This window comes from Megascapheus bottae, chromosome 3, assembly GCF_031878675.1.
Source record: "Megascapheus bottae isolate mThoBot1 chromosome 3, mThoBot2.hap1, whole genome shotgun sequence".
Classification (NCBI taxonomy): domain Eukaryota; kingdom Metazoa; phylum Chordata; class Mammalia; order Rodentia; family Geomyidae; genus Megascapheus; species Megascapheus bottae.
Window position 1 is genome coordinate 63,116,691 of NC_143511.1, and position 22,988 is coordinate 63,139,678.

Below are 22,988 nucleotides of genomic sequence, written 5' to 3' on the forward strand. Positions count from 1 at the left end.
TTACCATTTGTAATAAATGTTGCCTAATTGCTTTCTTTTGAAGATATATCAGTCTGTGTTCCTGCCCACGGAACATGAAGGTGTGTTTGTTCATATCCCTGCCAACACTGCAGTTAATAACCTTTTTAATCACTGCCAATCTGATAGGTGAGCAAACATTTCTGAATAAGTTTAATTTTCATGCAGATTGGATAGAGAGGTAGGGCATATTTTCATACTTTGCAGATCATTTATATCCTTTTTGGAAGGAACTGCCTATTCAAATCCTTTGGCCAGTTTTATTTCTATTTGTTCTTTTTATTTTCCTGTTGAATTATATAATGAGTAAATGCTACCTGCAATATCTTTTTCTGGCTTATCTTTCGACTTAGTGCTATCTTAGGAGTCTTATAAAATGTAAAAAATAAGAAATAATTTTAATTAACAAATTATTATTAAATAGATCGTTTTATTGTTGGGCCTTCCTTTTTTCTTCCTCTCCTCCTTCCCTCCCCTCCTTCAGTTCCTGGTCACCTCCCTCTCTTTCCTCTGAACCTCAGTTTCCATTATTACCTGAGAGCTAACCTCTGTCTAGTAAGGCCTATTCCAACTTCATTTACATAAAGAAATATTCCAATTTGGCAGGCAAGTCACATCATGATGAATTGTAGTCTTTGTCTGATTTCTAATCTGACCACAGGTCCTAAATGTGTTGGGTATTGGGACAGAGGCCAAAAGACAGAATTCCAGGCTCTTCCTACCACACCAGCCTATCCTGAGCCAGCAAGCAGACGGGGCCCAGTTTAACCCCTCTAAGTCTAATAGCAGTTGTAGGTTATCCTAGGCCTCTGCTTCGGTTCCTTCCACACCCCTGCATTCACTTGCAGCCTAGGAATGCCAGTAACCAGAAGGCTCTAAGTTAGATCCTAATTCCACCTAAGTTTCCACTCTTGCCTTTGCTCCCCCTTTTCCACATTCTGTATCTCAGAATTGTGGCTTGTTGTTCCCCCTGAGGAATAATTATTTTGAAAAGCTCCTTAAGGCTTCCTGTATTGACATACACAGAAGCACAGCTAGGCTGTCTTTCCACAGGCAACACAGGACAATCTTTTTCCTGAGCTAGACACCAGCAGAGGGAGTTCTAGATTACTCTACATCATGACTTCAACTCTTTCTAGCATTATGGTAGGCAGGAATTCTGATGAAGTATTATTTTCCTAAGACCCAAAAGTCAACAAAGTCTACAGTTAGAATCCGTTATAGCATCCTAAAATGGTCTTCAGAATGTCGTCAAACTCTTATAAGTTATCTGTGTAATAGCTCCGTGGTATAAAATATGGCTTGGGGAAAAGATTCTCTCGGAGTTGGATGCCTAACTCAGTCAAGTGCTACTCAGTGAGAGAAACCATCAGATGCTGAGTCCCACATCAGGACCTAAAAAAAAGATTCTCTCTGAATCTACCCTTAGCAGGCTTTTTTGAACCCTCATTTTTCTAGAGATATAAGAGTTGAGACAGGTTCTTGACGTGTAGACTGGGCCTCTGTCTCCTGAGTGTTGGGATCAGAGGTGTGGCCACCAAGGCTGACACAGAACCCTCTTCTTGCTTAGGTCTCAGCAGTGGCCTATGAACACTGGTGGCTTTGTCTACTCTTCACCCCTAGAGTAAGCAACCTAAACAAACACTAGCATAGTTCCTAATAGTGTGAAGCTAATCCCTAGCATGGCCTAAGGAACCCTCCCCTGTGAAGCATCTGCCTGGACCCAGGCCGCTGGAGGAACAAGAAACAGCACTGTGGTAGCCAACACTGAACCAAGCTATACTAACAGCAAGTTCCCAAATATATATTTTTCCTCCTTGACTCCTCTGAGTCCTGCTCACCCTCATTCCCTTTTAAAATGCACAAGCTGAAGTTGGGTTCTGTCCACACTCGACCCATCCCCCCCACTCTGCTGCCACAGCTCACCATCCATCCACGCAGTTCAGGAAAAGATGGCTTATTGTGTGTGGAGTTGGTGGGAACAAGAGAGCTTATGGTGGGAAGTGAGAGATTATATAGGGGTGTGTGGCCACAGCGGAAGTGGATGTGATCTCAGAGGATGGGGAAATACCTCAGACTCGGAGACCTCCCACTGTCCCCAGGCATGCCAGTTGCCAGGGTTACAGTTACTGGATGGGGATTTGCTGGGTGCAGGGGGAGAGAGCCAAGGGAAGAGGTCATTTCTTCCAAACGGACCTAACACTTCCTACTTTGGCCTCTAACTTTTCTGCTCTTTCCTTCTTGCTATCATCATCACCATCACCATCATCATCATCATCATCATTAATTAGTATGATTATTTGGTGTCAGTACTGGGGCTTACACTCAAGGCCAAACTCAGGGCTTAAATTCATTGTTCCTTAGTTTTTCTTTTTTTTCTTTTTTTTGCCAGTCATGGGCTTGAGCTCAGGGCCTGAGCACTGTCCTTGGACTTTCTCAAGGTTAGAGAGCTCTACCACTTGAGCCTCAGCACCATTTCTGGCTTTCTTCTATGTATGTGGTACCGAGGAATTGAACCCGGGTCTTCATGCATGCTAGGCAAGCACTCTACCACTAGGCCAAACTTCTGGCCCCTGTTCCTTAGTTTTTCACTCAAGGCTAGTACTCTACCTTTTGAGCCACAGCTCTAAGGTAGACTTTTCTACCTGGGCTGGCTTTGAATCCATGAACCTCATATCTCAGCCTCCTAAGTAGCTAGGATCATAGGCACAAGCCATGGATGCCTGGCCAAGATCTTATTATTTTGCCTTTGACTCTTGCTTCTTACAAGAAGTGTCTAGACCCTAGCATGGTGCTAAGTATTTCCTGCCTGAGAAATTTCATGGTGTAAAACACTACCATCTTAACATGCTTGTCGATTCAGCAGTGTGGAGTTTGACCACAGAAGGGCACTGTTCTCCATTAGTGCTCTCTGGAGCTGTAACAGTGGCTCCTTCTATTTGATTGACCATGACTAAGTCAACAGAGAAAGCAAAACTGAGACTATAGGAGCTACTGACGTCATTAGCCCACAAGTGGCATCCTGGTCATGTGACTATACCTAGCTGCAAGGGAAGCCAGGAAATTTATTTATTTATTTATTTATTTTGCTTTTTTTTTTTGGCCAGTCCTAGGCTTGAGGTCAGGGCCTGAGCACTGTCCTTGGACTTTCTCAAAGCTAGAGCTCTACCACTTGAGACTCAGCGCCACTTCCAGCTTTTTTCTATGTATGTGGTACCAAGGAATCGAACCCGGTTCTTCGTGCCTGCTAGGCAAGCACTCTACCATTAGGCCAAACTCCTGGCTCTGTTTATTTATTTTTTGCCAGTCCTGGGGCTTGAACTCAGGTCCTGAGCACTGTCCTTGGGTTTTCTCAAGGCTAGTGGTCTGCTGCTTGAGCCACAACACCATTTTCAGCTTTTTTTGTGTGGTAGTGAGAAATCCAACCTGGATCTTTGTGCATGCTCAGCAAGCACTCTATCATTAGGCCAAACTCCATCCCAGGAAATCTGATCTTTATTCTGTTCACTGGAACAAATAAATAAATTATGATGTAGCTATAAGAAAGGCTGACATGAGAGGATCATGGGACTCCAGTAACTCAAGACTAGCCTGAGCAGGGTGCGGTGGCTCACACCTGTAATCCTAGCTACTCTGGAGGCTGAGATCTGAGGATCAAGGTTCAAAGCCAGCCCAGACACAAAAGGACCTGAAAGTCTTATCTCCAATTAACCTCTAGAAAGTGGGAAGTAGGGCTTGGTTCAAGGGTAGGGTGGTAGCCTTGAGATGAAGAGCTCAGGGACAGTGCCCAGGCTGAGTTCAAGCCCCACAACCCATACACACAAAAAAAAGACTAGCCTGAGCAATACAGTGAGACCCTGCATCAAAAAAATAATGAAAAGCTTTACTACTAAGGAAGAAGAGGCAAATGGATATTGGCGAACATTCAGCATTTACTGTCATGTTTTATTCCTTTCCACTTCCTGTTCTGTCACTAACAGCTGTGATTCTGGATAACACACTCTTTTGAGCTTGTCACTAGTTCCATGTTACCGGGTAGAGGTTATTACAGTTTAATAAGGAAGTTTAAAATGTAAGGTAAACATGTCAATGCTCTGTTTTCAGGGAAGAGAGTGGGAGCCCCACCCAGGCAGCCTCTCTTGACTTTCCTAGACCTTTCACAGGGATTCTTCGGAGCTGATCATTCTGAAAACTCCCAGATTAGGGTTCCACAGAGGCCTTTCTGAAACAAAACCCTTGTAACCTGTGTTTCTTATGCACGGCGAATGACTCCTCCACACATTTAAAATGTCAGTCTCTCCCAGTGAGACTGGGAGACACCCAAGGAAGCTGAGTGTACAATGCCCAACCAGCCTCTCAGTGAACACCCACATGTGTTTAACTCTATACTAAGCTCTAGGATCTGTAAGTGGCCACAGCTCAGACTCCAAGTCCCTCAGTTCTTCTGCTATAAGAGCAGGTTGTGAATGAAATATTGTTCAGTGAATTAAATGCTACAGCAATGCGTGATGGTGACAAAGACTGAGCTGTGCCCCCCTCCTGGAAAAGGTTTACTGGTCCTTGATAGTGTGAATAGGATCTTATTTGGAATTGGGTTCATCTAATTAAGTTAAAATGAGGTTATTAGGCTGGGAGTTTGGCCTAGTGGTAGAGTGTTTGCCTAGCATGCATGAAGGCCTGGGTTCAATTCCTTGGTACCACATACATTGAAAAAAGCTGGAAATGGTTCTGTGGTTCAAGTGGTAGAGCTCTGGCCTTGAGAAAAAGTCCAAGGACAGTGCTCAGGCCCTGAGTTCAAGCCCCATGACTGGCAAAAAAAAAAATGAGGTCATTAGCAGCCAATCAACTGGGAAAAATATATACAAGTAATACATCAGACAAGGGATTAATATGCAATATTTACAGGAAACTTAAGAAACAAATCCCTCCCAAAACCCAACAAACCAATCACTAAATGGGTAAGGGAACTAAAGAGAGACTTATCAGAAGGAGAGGTAAAAATAACAAAGAAACAGATGAGAAAATGCTTATCATCCACGACCATAAAGGAAATGCAAATAAAAGCAACCCTGAGATACCACCTTACCCCATTAAGAATTGCCAATTATTCTGAATTCATACAACAGCAAATGCTGGTGGGGATGTGGAGAAAGAGGAACCCTACTGTACTGCCGGTGGGAATGTAAACTAGTATAACCACTGTGAAAGGCAGTTTGCAGGTTCCTCAAAAAACTAAAAATAGACCTTCCCTATGGCCCAGCCATACCACTCCTAGGCATCTACCCTGAGCATCGTAACCAGGATATAATAAGGACACCTGCTCAGCCATGTTCATCATTGCACTATTCACAATAGCCAAGAGATGGAAACAATCCAGATGCCCTACTACAGATGAATGCATACAAAAAATGTGGTAAATACATACAATGGAATTCTACATAGTCAACAGACAAGATAAAATAATGGCATTTGTTGGGAAGTGGATGAAACTAGAGTGAATCATATTGAGTGAGATAAGTCAAGACAAAAGGAACAAAAGGCCCATGGTCTCCTTGATATGTGGATATTAGATCCAAATAGTACAAGAGCAATCACTCAATATTTGGGTACCCAAAGTTATGGACATGGTCTTGGAGATATAAAAATAACTACATAGACATAAAAATCTTGGGCCAGGAGTTTGGCCTAGTGGTAGAGTGCTTGCCTAGCATGCACAAAGACCCGGGTTCAATTTCTTGGTACCACATACATAGAGAAGTGGTGCTGTGGCTCAAGTGGTAGAGCTCTAGCCTTGAGTTAGTCCAAGGACAGTGCTCAGGTCCTGAGTTCAAGCCTCATGACTGGCAAAAATAAATAAATAAATCTATAATGAGATATATACTCTATAAACAATGTTATATCATATAGATTGATATGTATCTATGACATACAAACTCTCAGCTTAATTTTAATTATGTTCTAAGATCTATGTGCCAGTGAGTACATACAGAGATTCCCTTCTTGAATACTTGTTTGTTAAACATGACATTTAAAATATGATGTAAAAATCAATGTTAATACAATCTTTAAAAAAATATCTCAGTCTTTTGTGCCGGGCTGACTCTGAACTGTGATCCTCAGATCTCAGCCTCCTGAGTAGCTAGGATTACAGGCATGAGTCACTGGTGCCCAGATAGAGATCCTGCTGATCTGTCTCCCAATTCCTACCCCCCAACCCCACTCCTGCTTGCTCCAGTCCTGTCCTGGGGCTTGAACTTAGTCCTGGGCTCTGTCCCTGAGCCTGTGTTCAAGTCTAATTCTCAATCACTTGAGCCACAACATCATTTCTTAGATAGTTTTGTATATTTCATCATTTATAAATTTTGTAGGCCAGAATGATGATGCTTAGTATTATACTAGTAAAATAAATGATTGTGATAATTGCTAAGAATAGCTACATCACAGTACTGTAAAATATATATAACCATTTAATCATAACAAAAAAATGAGGTCATTAGAGTGGGTCTGAATCCAATAGGACTTTTTTTTAGAAGAGTTACCAGAAATGTGGAGACAGACAGACATACCCTGGGAGAGACCCATATGACAATTGAGGCAGGGATGGGAGTGTCACACCTACAAGTCAAAAAATGCCAAAGATCACCATTAACACCAGAAACTAGGAGAAGGATATGGTATAGCTTCCTTACTTCCATCTCCTCCTAGCCTTCAAGGGAACATAGTTCTGTGGAGACCTTGATCTCAGGTTGTTAGCCTTAAAATAGGGTGAATTTGATGGCTTTTTTTTTCTTTAACTTCTAGGGGTTTAAACTCAGGATATAATGTTTGCTAGGCTAGTGCAATACCCCCGAGCCATGCCTTGAACCCTGTTTTTTTACTAATTAGTTTTATGATAGGGCGTCAATCTCCTCACATGCCTGAGTTGCATTATTTCTGGGACCGCAGATGAGGCCATGGCTTCCTTTCCCTGGGGAAAGTCTTAAGATTTCTTTGCCAGGTTGGCCTGGCACTTCAGTTCTCCCAGTCTCAGCCTCCCACATAGCTCGGGATGACAGATGTGCACCACTGTGCACAGCTATGGATTCAGAAGAGAGTCTCACAAACCTTTCTGGTCTTGAAACTTGATCCTCCTAGGCTCAGTCTCCCAAGTAGTTATGATTACCGGTGTGAGCCTAGCAGCTTCACAGTTTCTGATTTAAGGATCCCACTCTGGGTGTGATATGTTATTACCATAGTCCTAGGAGAAACTAATAGAAATGGTTGATTTTGTCCTCAATTATCCAATTAATCATGAATCCCGGTATTGTGGCTGTGATTAACATAGCTTTAAAGATACGATCAGGTGGGCCTGATTCAGTCGGCTGAAAGGCCGTAAGAGCAGAATCAGGTCACACGGAAGTAGTATTCTGCAGTTCTACTGTGGACTCCAGTTTGAGGTGATGCCAGGAATTCTAGCTGAGTCTTCCTGGAGGCCTTCCCCTGGATCTCAGGGGAAGTCATTCCTTCTAATAAATGTCCCTCCTCCCCCCTTTTAAAATACTGTAATAAATGTCTTTTTAAATTTTATTTTGAGTTACTGTAGAGTTGAATCCAGGGCTTTGTATATGTTAAGCAAATGCCCTACCACCTGAATTGCACCCTCAGCCTCTCTTTCTTTATTTTCCTCACTCCCTCCTTTCCTTCCCTCTCCCCCATTTCTTTATACTAGGATTTGAACTCTGGCCTTCTTACATGCTAGCAGGCACTCCATTAAATCACATCTCCAATACGTTTAGCTTGTGTTATTTTTGAGATAACATCTCATTTCCTCCTAGATGGTGTCCTGCCTCAGCATCTGGTGTCCTGCCTCAGCAGATATTGAGCTACAGTGTCACAGACTTTTCTGCAAGGCTAGCCTAGATCCATGACCATTCAAATCTTAACATCACATGTAGACTGGGATGAAGGAATGCACAACGGCACTCAGCCATGGATTGAGAAGGAGTCTTACAAATTTTTCTGCCTTGGCTAGCCTGGAAGCTAAGCCCTCTCACCCTCTGCCTCCTATGTAGCAAGGATTACAGACATGAGCCATTAGTACCTCACCTCCATTTTTTTTGTGAGACAGGGTCTTGAAAACTTTGCCCAAGACTGGTCTTAAACTGAGCAGTTTGGGATATAGTCCCAGCTATAAATGCCTTCCTCTATTCCTGGTTCTTTCTTCAGGTGTATCTTGATTAACATACAAAGGGATGTTGTAATACATTTCCCTAAAATGCTGAGTGACAGAAGGTTTCAGAAGGAGGACTAGGGGCTTGCCAGGCAGACACGGGCATTTGAAGCAGAAGGCATACAGCTTCACATGTACAAGGCCCTGAGTGTTGATGCCAGCCTCCCCTAACTGGAAATCTTGATTGCTGATTACTTTTTGATTAATTCTGATTATTGCTCATCTTATATTTTGGGGTTACTGATTGTGTGTGTTTGTGTCGGTACTGGGGCTTGAACTCAGGGGTGGGAAGCCGTGCCTTAGCTTTTCCCCTCATTTCTAGCTTCAACCTTTTGGTGGTTAATTGGCGTTAAGAGTTTCCTGTGGTTATTTTAACAGGTCTGGTTTCAAACTGTGATCCTCACACCTCAGCCTCCTGAGTAGCTAGGATTACACGCATGTGCTACTGATGCCCAGCTTTATCTTACATTTTGCTGACTGATCATCTCATATTTTGTCCTTAGGAGATAGCCTCATCTCTCAGGGTAGTCTTGGTCCTGTTATGTATTTTAGGTACCCTAGTAGGACACCTCTTTAGTCAAGGCCTGGAATGCTCGACAGCAATGGATGGCCTGGGACATGGGTAGTCCCGTGTCCCAGATGGAACTGCTCCAGTGAACACATTTTTGGAGGTGTTCCTTTAAAAACAAAAAATGAAAGGAAGGGCCAGGAGTTTGGCCTAGTGGTAAGAGTGCTTGCCTAGCCTGGGTTCGATTCCTCAGTACCACATACAAGAAAAAGCTGAAAGTCGTGCTGAGGCTCACGTGGTAGAGCTCTAGCCTTGAGGAATCCCAGGGACAGTGCTCAGGCCCTGAGTTCAAGCCCCAGGACTGGCCAAAAAAGAAAAAAAAAAAGTGAAGGGAAAGAAGGGACCAGTGGGAGCCGGGGGTGGGTTGGCACAGCGGGGGTCGGGGCCCGCGCCAGCCAGTGGGCCAGGCCCATGGCGCCTCAGCCTCCTTGGCTGCAAAGTGGATAGATGAGACCTGGGACTGCGGAGTCTCCGGAGCGAGGCGGTAAAGTCCGCGTGGACCGGCCGGCCTCCACCCGCGGCCACTCACGGCGGGCCGGCGGAGGGCAGGCCGGGCCCCGCCACCCCCACAGCCGCCCAGTCCTCCCCCTGGGCAGGGCGGGAAGGAGCGACGCTGGGGGCGCAGGCGGGGACTGCCCTTCCCGGCAGGTGGGCGCGCGGCTCTACCCCAGCTGCGGCCGGAGAGGGGGGCGGCGCGCAGGTGGCACGGGGCGGGTCGGAGGCGGGGCCCGGGCCGCGCGCGGTTCCGGGATCCGGGTCCGGCCTCCGCCACCTCCCTCGCCGCCCTCTGCGGGGCGCGCCGCGGCCGCTGGCACAGCTGGCAGGCGCATGTGGGGGCGCGGGGTGCGGCGGCGCTGTCCGCGGGGGCTGCGGCGCGGTCGGGAGGCGCTGCTGGCCTTGCTGGCCCTGTTGGCGTTGGCCGGTTTGGGTGCGGTGCTGAGGACGCGACGCGGGCCCGGGGCTGCCCTACCGGGTCCCCCGATCACCCCGCGTTCCCAGCGCTCCGGGAGCCGTGAACCGGTGCTGCGGCGCCCCACGCTATCGGAGGACGCGCTGGGCGCGCGGGGCGAGGCGGTGCGGCTGCCGCTGGAGGGTGTGGAGCTGCAGCTGCAGCAGGAGAGCATTCAGCTGCACCAGATCAACACGTACCTCAGCGACCGCATCTCGCTGCACCGCCGCCTGCCCGAGCGCTGGAACCCGCTGTGAGTGAGTCGGCGGCGCCCGGCCTGGGGCGCACACCTGTGGGGTCGGACGCGGGGCGCAAGACCGCCGTGCACGGGGCGGGGAGGCGGGAAACGTCTCCGAGACGGACGAGCCTGATACCTAGTGGTCTCGGGGCTTGCTTTCTCTTGTACAGGTGGGTCTGGGGCTAAGCAGACAGAGGGAGGGGGGTAAGGCGAGCCCCCGCCACCACCGCTCCAGGGGGCTCACAGTGCCATGACCGGGCCCACGGGCAGGCCCCACTCATTCACTCCGTGCACCCTGGCCCGCGGTTTGAGCAGGAGGGGCAGAAGCCAGCAGGGCAGGTAAAAGTGGCAGAAAGGTCAAGGCAGAGAGGCCCAGAACCCTTGTTGGATTTCCAGCTTTGGGTGCAGGGAGATGGCAAGGGCTGCCTTGGCCTGGCTCCAGCCTGGTTCCCTCCCGTGGGTGGTGCCTGAGGGAACTGGAGCCACTAGAGTGCGATGCCTTGTTCCTGTTGGAATTGCTGGCCAGACAGGTGGTGTGCCTGCCTGCCTAGGTGATGGCCTCTGAGAAACGCCAGGTGGCCCCCACTTTTGCTTGGGGCCTCCTGGGGGGCCCAGCCTTTTCATCTGAGTTGTCAGAGATTGTTTCACTGCCCACTTGATTGTCTTCCTTACAGACTTCTAGGAAAAGAGGGCTCAGAAAGGGTCCTCACTGGCCTGGTGCGGTGGCTCACACCTGTCAGGAGGCTGAGATCTGAAGATCCAGGTTCAAAGCCAGCCCTGGCACTAAAGTCTGTGAGACTCTTATCTTCAGTTAACCACTAGAAAACCCGAATTGGCACTGTGGCTCTAGAGCAGGGCAGTAGCCTTAAGCTGAAGAGCTCAGGGACAGTGCCCAGGCCCAGAGTTCAAGCCCCACACCTACCAAAAAAAAAAAAAAGAAAGAGAAGAAAAAAGAAAGGGTCCTTACTGAATCCATAGGGCCAGCTTCCTGCGAACATTAGGCACCCTCCAACTTCTGCTCTTCATGCCATGACGGCTTTCCAGGTGTAGGAATGGACTCAGAAGGTTCGGATAACTTGCCTCTCTAGAAGGTGGTGGTGGGACAGGCTTTTGGGGGACTCTTTTTGTCTCCATGGCACCGCGGTGATCTCAGGAAAAGTTTAGGTGGATCTGCACTTCATTCACACACTACCTATTTTTAGGATCTTCTTTTCTTTCCTTGCTCTTTGCTTGAGACTTTTATCACTGTTAGCTCTCTATCTGTGTGTGTGTGTGTAAAACTTTGTTGGGATTGGTAGCAGTTTCCCTATATCTGCCAAATGGTTCATCTATGCAGCCTTGAAATCCCAAAGGTGTGCTCAGTGAAGTTAGGGCATCTGGGAGCTTTCAGGTCAAGTGCAGCCCCTGTAAAATGCAGTTCTATGGACTTTGCTCAACTATTCTGTAATCTCAATTTCCTTAGTCTCTCCAAGCCCCAGTTTCCTGTCTGTAAATGAGAGAAATCGTAAAAGTCAGTCTCCATACCCTACATAAAAGATGGAAGGAAAACAAGGTAGGAAGCAGGGTGCTGGGGGCTCACATCTGTAATCCTAGCTACTCAGGAGGCTGAGATCTGAAATTTTTTTTCTAAACCAGCCTGAGCAAGAAAGTCCATGAGATTATCTCCAACTAACCACTCAAAGCCAGAAGTGGATGCATGGTTCAAGTGGCAAAATGCTACCCTTGAGTGCAAAAGCTAAGAGTATTCATTTCTACAGGTAGAAATGAATAAAACAGCAATACTTGGGAGCACACTGTGTACTCATTAGCATTTTCTCCTTTCCCTGTTGCTAACAACAGACTCAGGAGGCTGCTTTTGAGAGTCATCAAAGAATTGGTCATAAAGATTTTCTTTTCCAGATCCAACTTCCTTCATTGTTGGAGATTGTGAATGTCTCTTTGAAACGTGGTAGATGACCTGTGGAGCATATGGTATCCTGTCACCATGGTGATAAAGCTGCCCTGTGTCCCATCAGGATTTGCAAATAGATCCTGCTATTGCATTGACCCTGGGAAGTTAATCCAAACCCAGCATGATGGGCGTGTGAATGCCCCAGCCTCTTAATTCCTGTAGCAGGGCTTGTTGAATGTTATTTTTACACAGCCTGAGCTTTAGCTATTTGAGTCTCAGATGGGATATGCTTTGAGGCGCTGGTCAGAAGGACAAGGCTTTGTGTGGAATCTCACTTTCATTATGTAGCAGTTCCCACTGTATCCTTAAAGGATCTGCACCCAGATCCTCAGTGGATTGCTCAGGCCTCTGATCTTTTTGAACCATCTGTATACTGAACACTGTGATGTCATGACTACCAAATCTAAAGTTAAGATGGCTGCCAAGTGACTGACAAGTAGGTAGTTTATATACAATGTGGATACACTAGACAAAGAAATGGTTCATGTCCCCAGAGGACAAGACCTTAGGTGCTACTCAGGACAGCACACAAGTTATAAGTTGCTTATTTCTGGAGTTTTCCAGGTAGTATTTTTGGACAGCAATTGACCGGGTAACTGAAATGATAGAAAGTGAAATCACAGATAAGAGAGATCTGTTGCTGTTGCTGTTTGTTGCTCATCAGGTCTCATGGTCAGCTTGAGAAACTGAGATAGCAGATTATAAGTTCATGATGCACGGGTGGGACTCCCTAAGAGTCCATTCAATAAGCAGAGTGGTAGTGAGGGTTCCCGATCGTTAGCACAGGGAGGGCCAGTCAAACCAGAAAGGCTTCTAGTCAAACCAGAGGGACCTCTATCCTCCTATCCCAGGTTACATAGTAGATCTGAGGCAGAGCTGGTCTACCATGCAGACCTTCTATCTATTCCTCTTTTTTTTGAGTGGCAGCAATTATTTATTTGTTTGCTTTAATTATAAAGGGAATATGTTTGGGTTTATTATTTAAAACATTTCAGTATAAACAGAGAAGGAAAAAAAAAGTCAACTCACCACCTGAGGAAACCCATTATTAACATCTCGCTGTGTATCTGTCTAGACTTTGCCAAGTATAGAAGTAGGTTTTAGGAAATTTACATATAGGTGTGTAAGAATAGACATAATTAAACATGAGTAGGCCTGCATTTTCCCCCTGTCTTTTTGAGACACAGTTTCTCTATGTAGCCTAGTCTGGCTTCGAGCTCTTCATCCTCCTGCCTCAAGCTCCTAAGTGCTGGGATCGTAGGCATATACTACCAGACCTGGAGCCCACACCTGTTTAACAGTCTTTTCCCTACAGCACATAAACTTATTACAGATAAGGCATTGGGAACAACGAAGAGACCACTTGATTTGGCAAGGATAGGCACTGTTTGCTTCTTCCAATAGGACCAGACCAATAAAGAGACATTTTGAAATGTTGGCCCTCCATCCTTCTTTCTGGTAGTTGTAATGTTGACTTGAAGGAGAAGGAAGAGCCAGAGTCCTTTCATGGTGGCACAGCAAATATAGAGCTTTGCCACAAAGTCTTGGCACAAATAAGTACCCTGCCATTTGAGCCTCAGTAGGAGGGGAGTTTTTTACACTGAGATGGTAGCAAGCAAAAATAGGGAGCCAGAGAAATGGCCACTGCAGCCCTCTGGGAATTTTTTTTTTTTGAGAAGCAAATGGATTTATTTCAGGATGACCATATAACACATTTATAAATAATGCTTTCTTATTTCATGTCATGGACAAATGATTCTAGAAAACCATAACAAAAAGGTTGTACCTAGTGATGAGCAAATTTTAAGTCCTTAGAAGACATGAGAAGAATAATTTGCTTTGAAATGTTTCATAGAGGTTACATTTTCTCACATCTTAGGCTATGACATTTCAAAAAGGTAGTGATTGTAGAACTTCTAAAAGGTACTTTGCCCAAAACAGTGGAATCTGAAATTTTGAAGCAGAAGATCTGATGGTCAGTTACACCTAAAGGTTGCTGACCCCAGTGCCTGTGGGTTTCTGAGTCAGAAGGGTCAGGGCAGTGCTTTGGGAGTGTGGTGGAATTCCACCATTAGAGGAAATAGCAATTCATAATAGGTCAAGTGCAGTTGAAACTTGTGAGGGCACCAGGGTTGTTGGGAGGTGTGTCCTATAAGGACAAGGTTGCTAGCTGTGTTGTACTGAAGTGTGATAGTTATTTGGTTTTCTAGTAGAATCCAGGGCCTTGATTATTATCATTTAGCAAGAGAAGTGACCCAGATCTCTGCTTTTCCTTAGGCAAGTCTGTGGGCACACTATGCCTTAGAACACTGGATTTCAGGAGGCTGGGAGTTCGGCCTAGTGGTAACTGCTTGCCTGGCATGTACAAAGACAAGGGTTCGTTTCCTCAGAACCACATACATAGAACACCATGGATTTCATACACAGGCATTTGCATTTCTTGACTGCTCACCCTGATTTTAGTCTTCTTTTTTTTGTGGGGGGAGGAGGGTCAGTCATAGGTCTTGAACTCAGGCCCTGGGCACTGCCCCTGAACTCTTCTGTTCAAGGTTAGAGCTCTACCACTTTCAACCATAGTGCCCACTTCCAGTTTTCTGGTGGTTAATTGGAGATATGAGTCTCACAGGACTTTCCTGCCCAGGCTAGCTTTGAACCATGTCCTCAGATCTCAGCCTCCTGAGTAGCTAAGATTACAGACATGAACCACCAGTGCCCAGCTTCTGTTTGTATTTATTTATTTATTATTTTTTGCCAGCCCTGGGGCTTGAACTCAAGGGCTGAGAACTGTTCTTGGGCTTTCTCAAAGCTAGAGCTCTACCACTTGAGCCACAATACCACTTCCAGCTTTTTCCTGTGTGGCACCAAGGAATCAAACCTGGGTCTTCCTTCATGCAAGGCAAGTACTCTGCCACTACCCCTCCCCACTCCCCCATTTCTGTTTTTAATTTCATGAATGCTGTAACTACAGTTGTGTGTCTGAGTTCAGGATTTGGGATGGCAGTCTTGAAGTAGCTAGTTCTACACAGATGTTGGCAAAACTGAGTGGGCCTAGATAGATTTGGCAGGAAGAAGTGGATCAGGACTTCTGTCTTTTCAGAGAGAGCCTGCCCTTCTAGTGTCATAAAAAGCACATATGGAATGGACTAGTATTAGGATTGTATTTCTTTGACTTTCTTAGTAAAGTTGTAATTGGCAGGAAATTTAATTATCATCAAAGTTAGTATTTCAAACCCATAGAACTTGTTCAATTTCAGTTAATATTTTCTTTTAACATTTATTTATTTATTTATTTTCTGTTCTGGGCTTGTTCTCAGGGCCTGAGCACTGTCCTTGGGTTTTCTCAAGGCTAGAGCTCTACCACTTGAGCCTCAGCACCACTTCTGGCTTTTTTCTATGTATGTGGCACCGAGGAATTGAACCTGGGTCTTCATGCATGCTAGGCAAGCACTCTACTACTAGGCCAAACTCCCAGCCCCTCAGTTAATATTTTCAGGATAGCTTGCCCTTCCTTTTTCTTTCACTCATTTTGTATCCACACATTTTAGGTATATCACTGGATAGGATATTACCCATTTTATGTCATCATTAAAAAGAATTCTAATGGTGGAAGAAAGCGTTCAAACTTGTGATCTTAGCTAACTGTGTATAGAGAAATTGAGACATTGAGGTTCAAGACCACCCTTAGACTCTTTCCCATCCCCAGAAACAAAAAGTATTCAAGATTTCATCTCAGGGTGATGTGCCTCTGTCTTCTCAGTGACAAATTGGGTTACAGTGCAAGCTGACAAAAACAAGATCGTACCTGAAAAATCATTTACCAAAAAAAAAAAAAAAAAGCTATTGAAATATCTCCAAGTGTTAGAACATCTGCCTAACAAGCCCTGAGTTCAAACCCCAGTATTGTAAATAAAATTCCAGCTAGGAATATTGGTGTGATCTGTAATGCCTGTTCTCAGGAAGCTGAGGCAGGAAGATTTGAAGATGAGCCTGAATCTATATATACTCTTTCTCCCTATGCTCTACCTCCCACCAGAGTAAAGAAGAATCCACAATGATCGTTATTGGCTTTTACATAGATCTTTATATCCATTTATGTGTATTGTATACTCATACTTGTTTTATGCCAAACTGTGATCTTCAGATCTATGCCTCCTGAGTACCCAGGATTACAGGCATGATATGCTATTCTTTTTTTTTTTTAAATAGATCATGGGATTTGAACTCTGGGACTGGGTGCTGTCCCTGAGCTCTTTAGCTCAAGGCTAGTGGTCTACCACATTGAGCCATAGCACCAGTTCCAGCTTTCTGGTGGTTAGTTGGAGATAAGAGTCTCATGGACTTGGACTTTTGTGCCCAGGCTGCCTTTGAACCATAATCTTAGATCTCAGCCTCCTGAGTAGTTAGGATTACAGATGTGAGCCATAGGTACTCAGTAGTATGCTATTCTTAATGTGTCTTCTCCTTTCTTCCCCCCTCTACCCTGCTTTTAGAGTTGGAGTTTTTCCCTTTCCATTCTATTTTTCCTCTCTATTAATTTAATAATCGCATTATTTCCTGATATTTTGCCGGAAGTAGATAATCCTATAATCATCACTTTAAAAATATGTATTTTCCTTAGGTACTGGTGGCCAAAAAAAAAACAACAACAAAAAAAGAGGAATGGGTTCAGGGCAGGTAAATACAGATGTACCTTATAGTCTCGTAGGCCTAGGCCTGATGTATCATGGATGTAAGCATTTGTTATTTGTCTATAAGACACTTATGGCTTTGCCATAGCCATTCATCTGCTTTGTGAGGTGGTATTGAAGGTTAAAGGAATACACAATCGCATTCCATCCACCAGATCAAACGTTTGTAAATGTGACTCTTCCAGTATATGTGCTGAAATACACACACATAAGCCCTACCCTCCACAAAGCCCATACAATTTCCTTTTTTTTTTTTTTTTTGTACTGTAGGCTTGAACTCAGGACCTTGCATTCTTGCTCAACTTTTTTGATCAAGGCTGACATTCTGTTACTTGTACCATGCATCAATTCTGGCTTTTTTCTGATTAACTTCATCTTGAGAATTTATCTGTCCAGGTTGGCTTTGAACTCGGATCCTCAGTGTCCTGAGAAACTAAGATTATAGATGTAGCCATGGGTTGGGTGCCAAGATTTTGGGTTTCCTTTTGTCTCCAATTCAGAGATCTTTTTCTTTTTTTTTGGCCAATGTACAGCTTTTTGTCAGTCAGAACACTTTCTGGAAGCAAACTTCAATGCATTAGATGTGATATCTTCAACTTCATAAAGGAAGATGCCTGAAGGGGATGTTTTTTAAAAAAAGACATAGAAATCATAGCAGCTAAGGACAAAAGAGAAGGAAGAATATTAAATTACTGTCCAGTGGTAACATTTAAAGCAATAATACCCACACATTACACATTACATCTAAAAAAAAAAATCTTTCTAGCTGGGCATGGTGGCTCACGCCTGGAATCCTAGCTACTAGGAAGCTGAGATTCTGAGGGTCAAGATTCAAAGCCAGCCGGGGCACAAAAGGACCTGAGACTCTTATCTCCAGTTAACCCCTAGAAAACGGGAATGCAGCTTGGCTTGAGGGTAGGGCGGTAGCCTTGAGCTGAAGAGCTCAGGGACAGCACCCAGGCCAAGTTCAAGTCCCATGACTCACCAAAAAAAAAAAAAAAAAAATTAAGAATCTTTCTTTGTGGTTATAAAAACTGTATTAGGTCATTACATAATACTTTCAGAATGCAGAAAGATACAGAGAATTAAGTAAGAATCAATGATAATCCCACTTCTTAGTATCACCATTGATAACATTCTTGGTGTAGTTGTCTATTGTTTATTGTTTGTGAATGCTGCGCTCTGCATTGAGTTGATGGAACTGTGTACAGATCTACAATCGTGTTTTTGATTTAGTACTATAATGTGACCATTCTCTTTCTCCATTACATATTCTCTGCAAATGTTAAATGTTGTTTTTAATGTCAACATGACATTTGTTCATGCAGACATGCTACACTATTCCTTTCCTGTTGGGTGTTGTGATTCTTTACAACTTTTTGGTACTACAAGTTCACTTACGGGTATCATTATTATCTTAGTCAAGAAACCCCTTTTTTCTTTATTGGGCTGGTCATGGGGCTCTGCCACTGAACTATATCCTTACTGATACTTTTCTTTTTCCCATATGTGTCTTTCATTCTCCTTGACATGTATTTGGAGGAAGGCTGTTTTAGTAGAGTGGGAAAGAAAGATTGGGGAAGGTTTTTTTTTTTTTTTTTTCTGGTCTTTGACCTTGAACTCAAGATCTGATTCTCTGGGCACAGGCTTAGTGTTAGGTTTGCCTGGAAGAAATGACTCCTTCCCTTGGCTCTCTCCCCCTGCAACCTGGAAATCCCTGTCTAGCACCCATATCCCTGGAAACTGGCATGCCTAGGGGCAGTGGGAGGTCCCCTAGTCTGAGGGATTTCCCCATCTTTTGAGTCACATCCATTTCCACTGTAGCTGTGGCCACACCCCTACCCCTGTATAATCTCTCACTTCTGGCCATAAGCTTTCTTGCTGTGCCCAACTCCATTTTGGGCTGCTGGAGGCCTGCTCTTTTCCTCACACAATAAACCCCCTTCTCAACTGTATGGAGTTTCCTTTTGGCAGACTTTACACTTAGTGTTCTACCACTTGAGCTACAGTACTACTTCTTGCTTTTTCTGAGTAGTTTATTGGAAATAAAAGTCTCACAGACATTCCTGTCTAGGTTGGCTGTGAGCCATGATCCTCAGATCTCAGCTTCCTGGAGTAGCTAGGATGATAGCCCTGAGATGTAGGTGTCCTGCTTGAGGGTATTTTTTTTTTTTTCAGTCCTGGGCTTGAGCTCAGGGCCTGAGCACTGTCCTTGGACTTTCTCAAGGCTAGAGCTCTACCACTTGAGCCTCAGCACCACATATGGCTTTTTTCTATGTATGTGGTATGGAGGATTTGAACCCAAATCTTTGTGCATGCTAGGCAAGCACTCTGCCACTAGGCCAAACTCCTGGCCCTTGCGGGTATTTTTTAAGTCATGTTTTTATTATGTTTTAAATAGCTGTACGGAGGAGTTAGCATTCAGCAAATCAATTTATGAATACAGTGCATCGTGATCAATGTCACCACTTTTATCATTTTCTTCCATCCCTCCCAAACCAACCCTTCCCCTCAATTTTTATTTTTCTTTTTTTGACAATCATGGGACTTGAACTAAGGGCTTAGGTGCTATCCTTGAACTTTTCTGCTAACGGCTAACACTCTACCACTTTGAGCCACAGTTCCACTTCTAGTTTTCTGGTGGTTAATTGGAGACAAGAATTCTCATGGACTTCCCTGCCTAGGCTCGCTTCACACCACAATCCTCAGATTTCAGCTTCCTGAGTTGCCAGTAGCTAGCCTCAATTTTCTTAACTTCATAGGCTATGCACTGAGTGTGACTAAATTTCTCCTTTTCCTACCTCCCCTTCCCATTCTCATAGTTTTTCTACCCAAAGGGGTAGTTTTTGTTAAGGCCACTGGGACTGAACTTGTTTGTAGATCTCAGTTGACTTCATATTTAAGTATACCCTTTGTAATATCAAGGCTCTTCTCCCTTCCACCTACCCTCCCTTGCTTTTTTTTTAACCCTCTTTTTTTTATTTTGGGCCAGTCCTGGGGCTTGACCTCAGGGCCTGAGCTCTGTCCTTGGGCTTTCTCAAGACTAGAGATCTACCACTTGAGCCATAGCATCACGTCTAGCTTTTTTCTATGTATGTGGTACCGGGGAATCGAACCTGGGTTTTCATGCATGCTAGGCAAGCACTCTACCACTAGGCCAAACTCCCAGCCCCTAACCCTCAAATTTTGAGTAATTTAAAGCTGGAGAGAAATTTGTAAGAATGAACTCCTATAAATCCTTTACCTAGATCCATCCACTCATTATTGTTTTGTCCTAATTACTTAAGTTTTCTTTTTCTTTGTGTGTCTAAAAGATTATATACTTTTGAGAGTAAATTGCAGAGATGACAGTCTTTTATTGACAATCGTTTCCCAGATGTATTTTCACGGAGCAAGGATACCTTCTGGTGATGCTTTGATATAGATATTTGTGATATCGAAGTCAGGAAAGTTATACAATATTGAATTTCCCCAGAGGTTCCAACTTTTACAACAGTGTTTCCTCCCAGCAAGAATTGTACATGACATTGATGTTACAACTATTGTCTTCATGGCATTGACCCTTTTGAAATGACTTTGATTTCATAAACTGTTTCCTGTTTGGGTAGATTTGATAGTTTCCTTGGGAATTATTTCAGTGTTATATATTACCACCTGACTTTATGGCTTACATGACGATAAACATTATTTCATGTTGCTTCTGTGGGTCAGGGATTTGGGATACTTGAGCTGAGTCCCTTTGGCTCAAAGTTTCTCAGGAGTGTCAGCCAAAATGGTACGTGGGTCTTTCTTATGACTGGGGCTAGAAACTGCTTCCAAGATGGCAGCTGTCTAGGTTATATACTGAGTGTGCTGGTAGGTCACAGGAGGTTCAGTTCCTTGTCAACAGACTCCTTCTCAGGGCTGCTTGAATATCCTTACAAGATGGCTACAGGCAAGAGAAATAAAAAAGGAAATAAGGAGGAAAGATCTAATTCATTTTTTTGTGTGTGTGTTTGTGTGTCTGTCATAGGATGTGAACTCCGGTCCTTAGAGCTGTCCTTAGCTTTTTTGCTCAAGGCTTACACTGTTCCACTTGGGCCACAGCTCCACCTTTGGTTTTTGTTTTTGTTTTGTTTTTGTGGTTTTGGTGGTTAATCAGAGATAAGAGTCTCATACATTGTCCACCCTGGGCTGGCTTTTGAACTGCTGTCCTCAAATATCAGCCTCCTGAGTAGCTAGGATTATAGACATGAGCCATCAGTGTCCAATTTTTGACCTAGTCTTCAGAATCACATACTGTCTTATCTGCTGTTCTTAAATATGTCTAAAATTTTAGAGTGTCCTTCTCTCCAAAAGATGGAACTTAAGCTGGGCAGAGCCGCCCCAAGCCTATAATCCCAGTTACTTGGGAGACAGTGATGAGGGGATTGCAGTTTAAAACTAGCTTAGCACCCACTCTCATCCCCCCCTCCCCAAATAAAGTTTCCAAGACTCCATCTCAGCTAGGTAAGATGGCATGCTCCTGTCATTCCAGTGACACAGGGAAGCACAAGTAGGAGGATCACAGCCCAGGTTAGCTGGCTGTAACATTGAGACTAACGTGTGGCTCAGTTAGTAGAGTGCATGCCTAACAACTGTGAGGTCCTGAGTTCAATCCCCAGTACTGACCCTACCCCACACCCCATTTCGAGCTAAATTCTGCTCCCTTTGAGTGTGGACTCCACTGTACTGTGTCATACAAGGCCTCTCCTATTCTGTGCCAAGTGACTATTTGCATGTACACAAAGCCCACGACGTGTGAGGGGGCAGTGCCCCTGGTGAAGTGCTGGTAGGTGTGCCCCATGGCTTTAGGATTTCAGCATCTCTATGCTTCTAGCTTGGGATGGCTTTTCCTCAAGTGTCCAAGCAGGGCCTCTGTGAGCAGTGGGGTGGCTGAGGAGAGCCATCTGTAGCAGAGACTCAATAAGCCCAGTGTGACTGTGCAGAAGCCTGCCCGGAGATCGCAGCTGGGCCACAGCCAGGGAGCTGGGTACTCAGGCTGTCCTGGGACTTAGAGTTCCCTAACAGATCCTGTGAGGGGGAAGAGGGGAGAAAATGTACATGGGAGGGAGAGCTGGATGAGGAGATGTGGCCCAGGGGTCTTTTGGTGGTCCATTGAGCCTCCCATGATGCAAAGAACAAGCTCAAACCTTGTAACAAGATCCCCAGACACAGACATCTCAGCTGGGTCCATACACAGCCCTATACTCTGACTCAACCAATTTACCCCACCTTGCTGAGCCTCATCTGTAAAGTGGGAACAGTACATGCTAACACAGGCAGTGGTTTGCTTGTTCTTCCTTGACTACTGAAGTCAAGACCCAGGGTCTCACACTTGGCCTTGTTATACCCCTGGAGCTACTTGCCGAGCCCTTAGGAAGTGATTTTAAAGGCAAAAGGCTGGGTACTTGTATCTCATACCTGTAGTCCTAGCTAACCAAGGAGGTGAGATCTGAGGATCATCATAGTTTGAAACTTGCCCTGCCAGGAAAGTTTGTGAGACGCTTTTTTTTTTTTTTTTTTTTGGTATTTTATTGTCTTGGGAATGTATAGAGGGATTATATTTACATTTGTAAGGTAGTTGGTACATTACTTCTTTTTTTGTTGGTCATGGGACTTGAACTCTGGGCCTGGGCTCTTCAGCTCAAGGCTATCGCTTTACCACTTGAGCTACAGTGCCACTTCCATGGGTACATTACTTCTTGAACACTGATACCCCTTCTCATTGTGAGACTCCTACATCCTATTAGCCACCAACAAAAGCTGGAAATGGAGCTGTGGTTCAAGTGGTAAGACTGCTAGCCTTGAACACAAAAGCTCAGGGTCAGCACCTGAGCCCAGAGTTCAAGCCCCAGGCCTTTCTTTGCAGGCACGTGTGAACACACACACACAAGATAAAATCAAGTATTACAACTCATTGATGCAAAAGCCTATCATTCCCCCTACATTTTAGCATTTCTAAAATATTTTAGGAACTAGCATGTCCTTCCCTAGTGATTGGCAATGTGTATTTTTTTTTTTTCTGTGTGTGTGCTGGTATGGAGGCTGGCACTCAGGGCCTGGGCACTTCCTGTTTTTTGATGGTCAGTTGGAGATAAGACTGTCCTGCCTTGCCTGGCTTTGAACAGTGATCCTCAGTTCTCAGTCTCTGAGTAGCTAGAATGAGAGATGTGAGCCTTCAGCACCCAGCAACGTTTGTCTTTCTTTTGGTTCATAAAAAGCTATTAGTGTCTCCTCATTTGCTTAGCTCTGAAGATATGCTGTAGATTGGAGCTGGGCTTATGCCAAAGAATAGCTCTTTTTTCTTTTTTTTTAGAAGGAAAGAATCCTTTATCTATCTATCTAC

At 44.7% G+C, this 22,988-nt stretch overlaps 1 protein-coding gene across 1 annotated transcript in view; it reads left to right on the forward strand.

The window, feature by feature from the left end:
• The first annotated feature begins 9,572 nt into the window (after positions 1 to 9,572).
• The window catches only part of Galnt12 (polypeptide N-acetylgalactosaminyltransferase 12), a 33,894-nt gene continuing 20,478 nt past the window's right edge, over positions 9,573 to 22,988 (forward strand). The window contains exon 1 of the mRNA XM_090330313.1: positions 9,573 to 9,997. Within this exon, the coding sequence (XP_090186439.1) occupies positions 9,624 to 9,997 (374 nt within the window). The 5' untranslated portion in view covers positions 9,573 to 9,623. The remainder of the gene's footprint in view (positions 9,998 to 22,988) is intronic.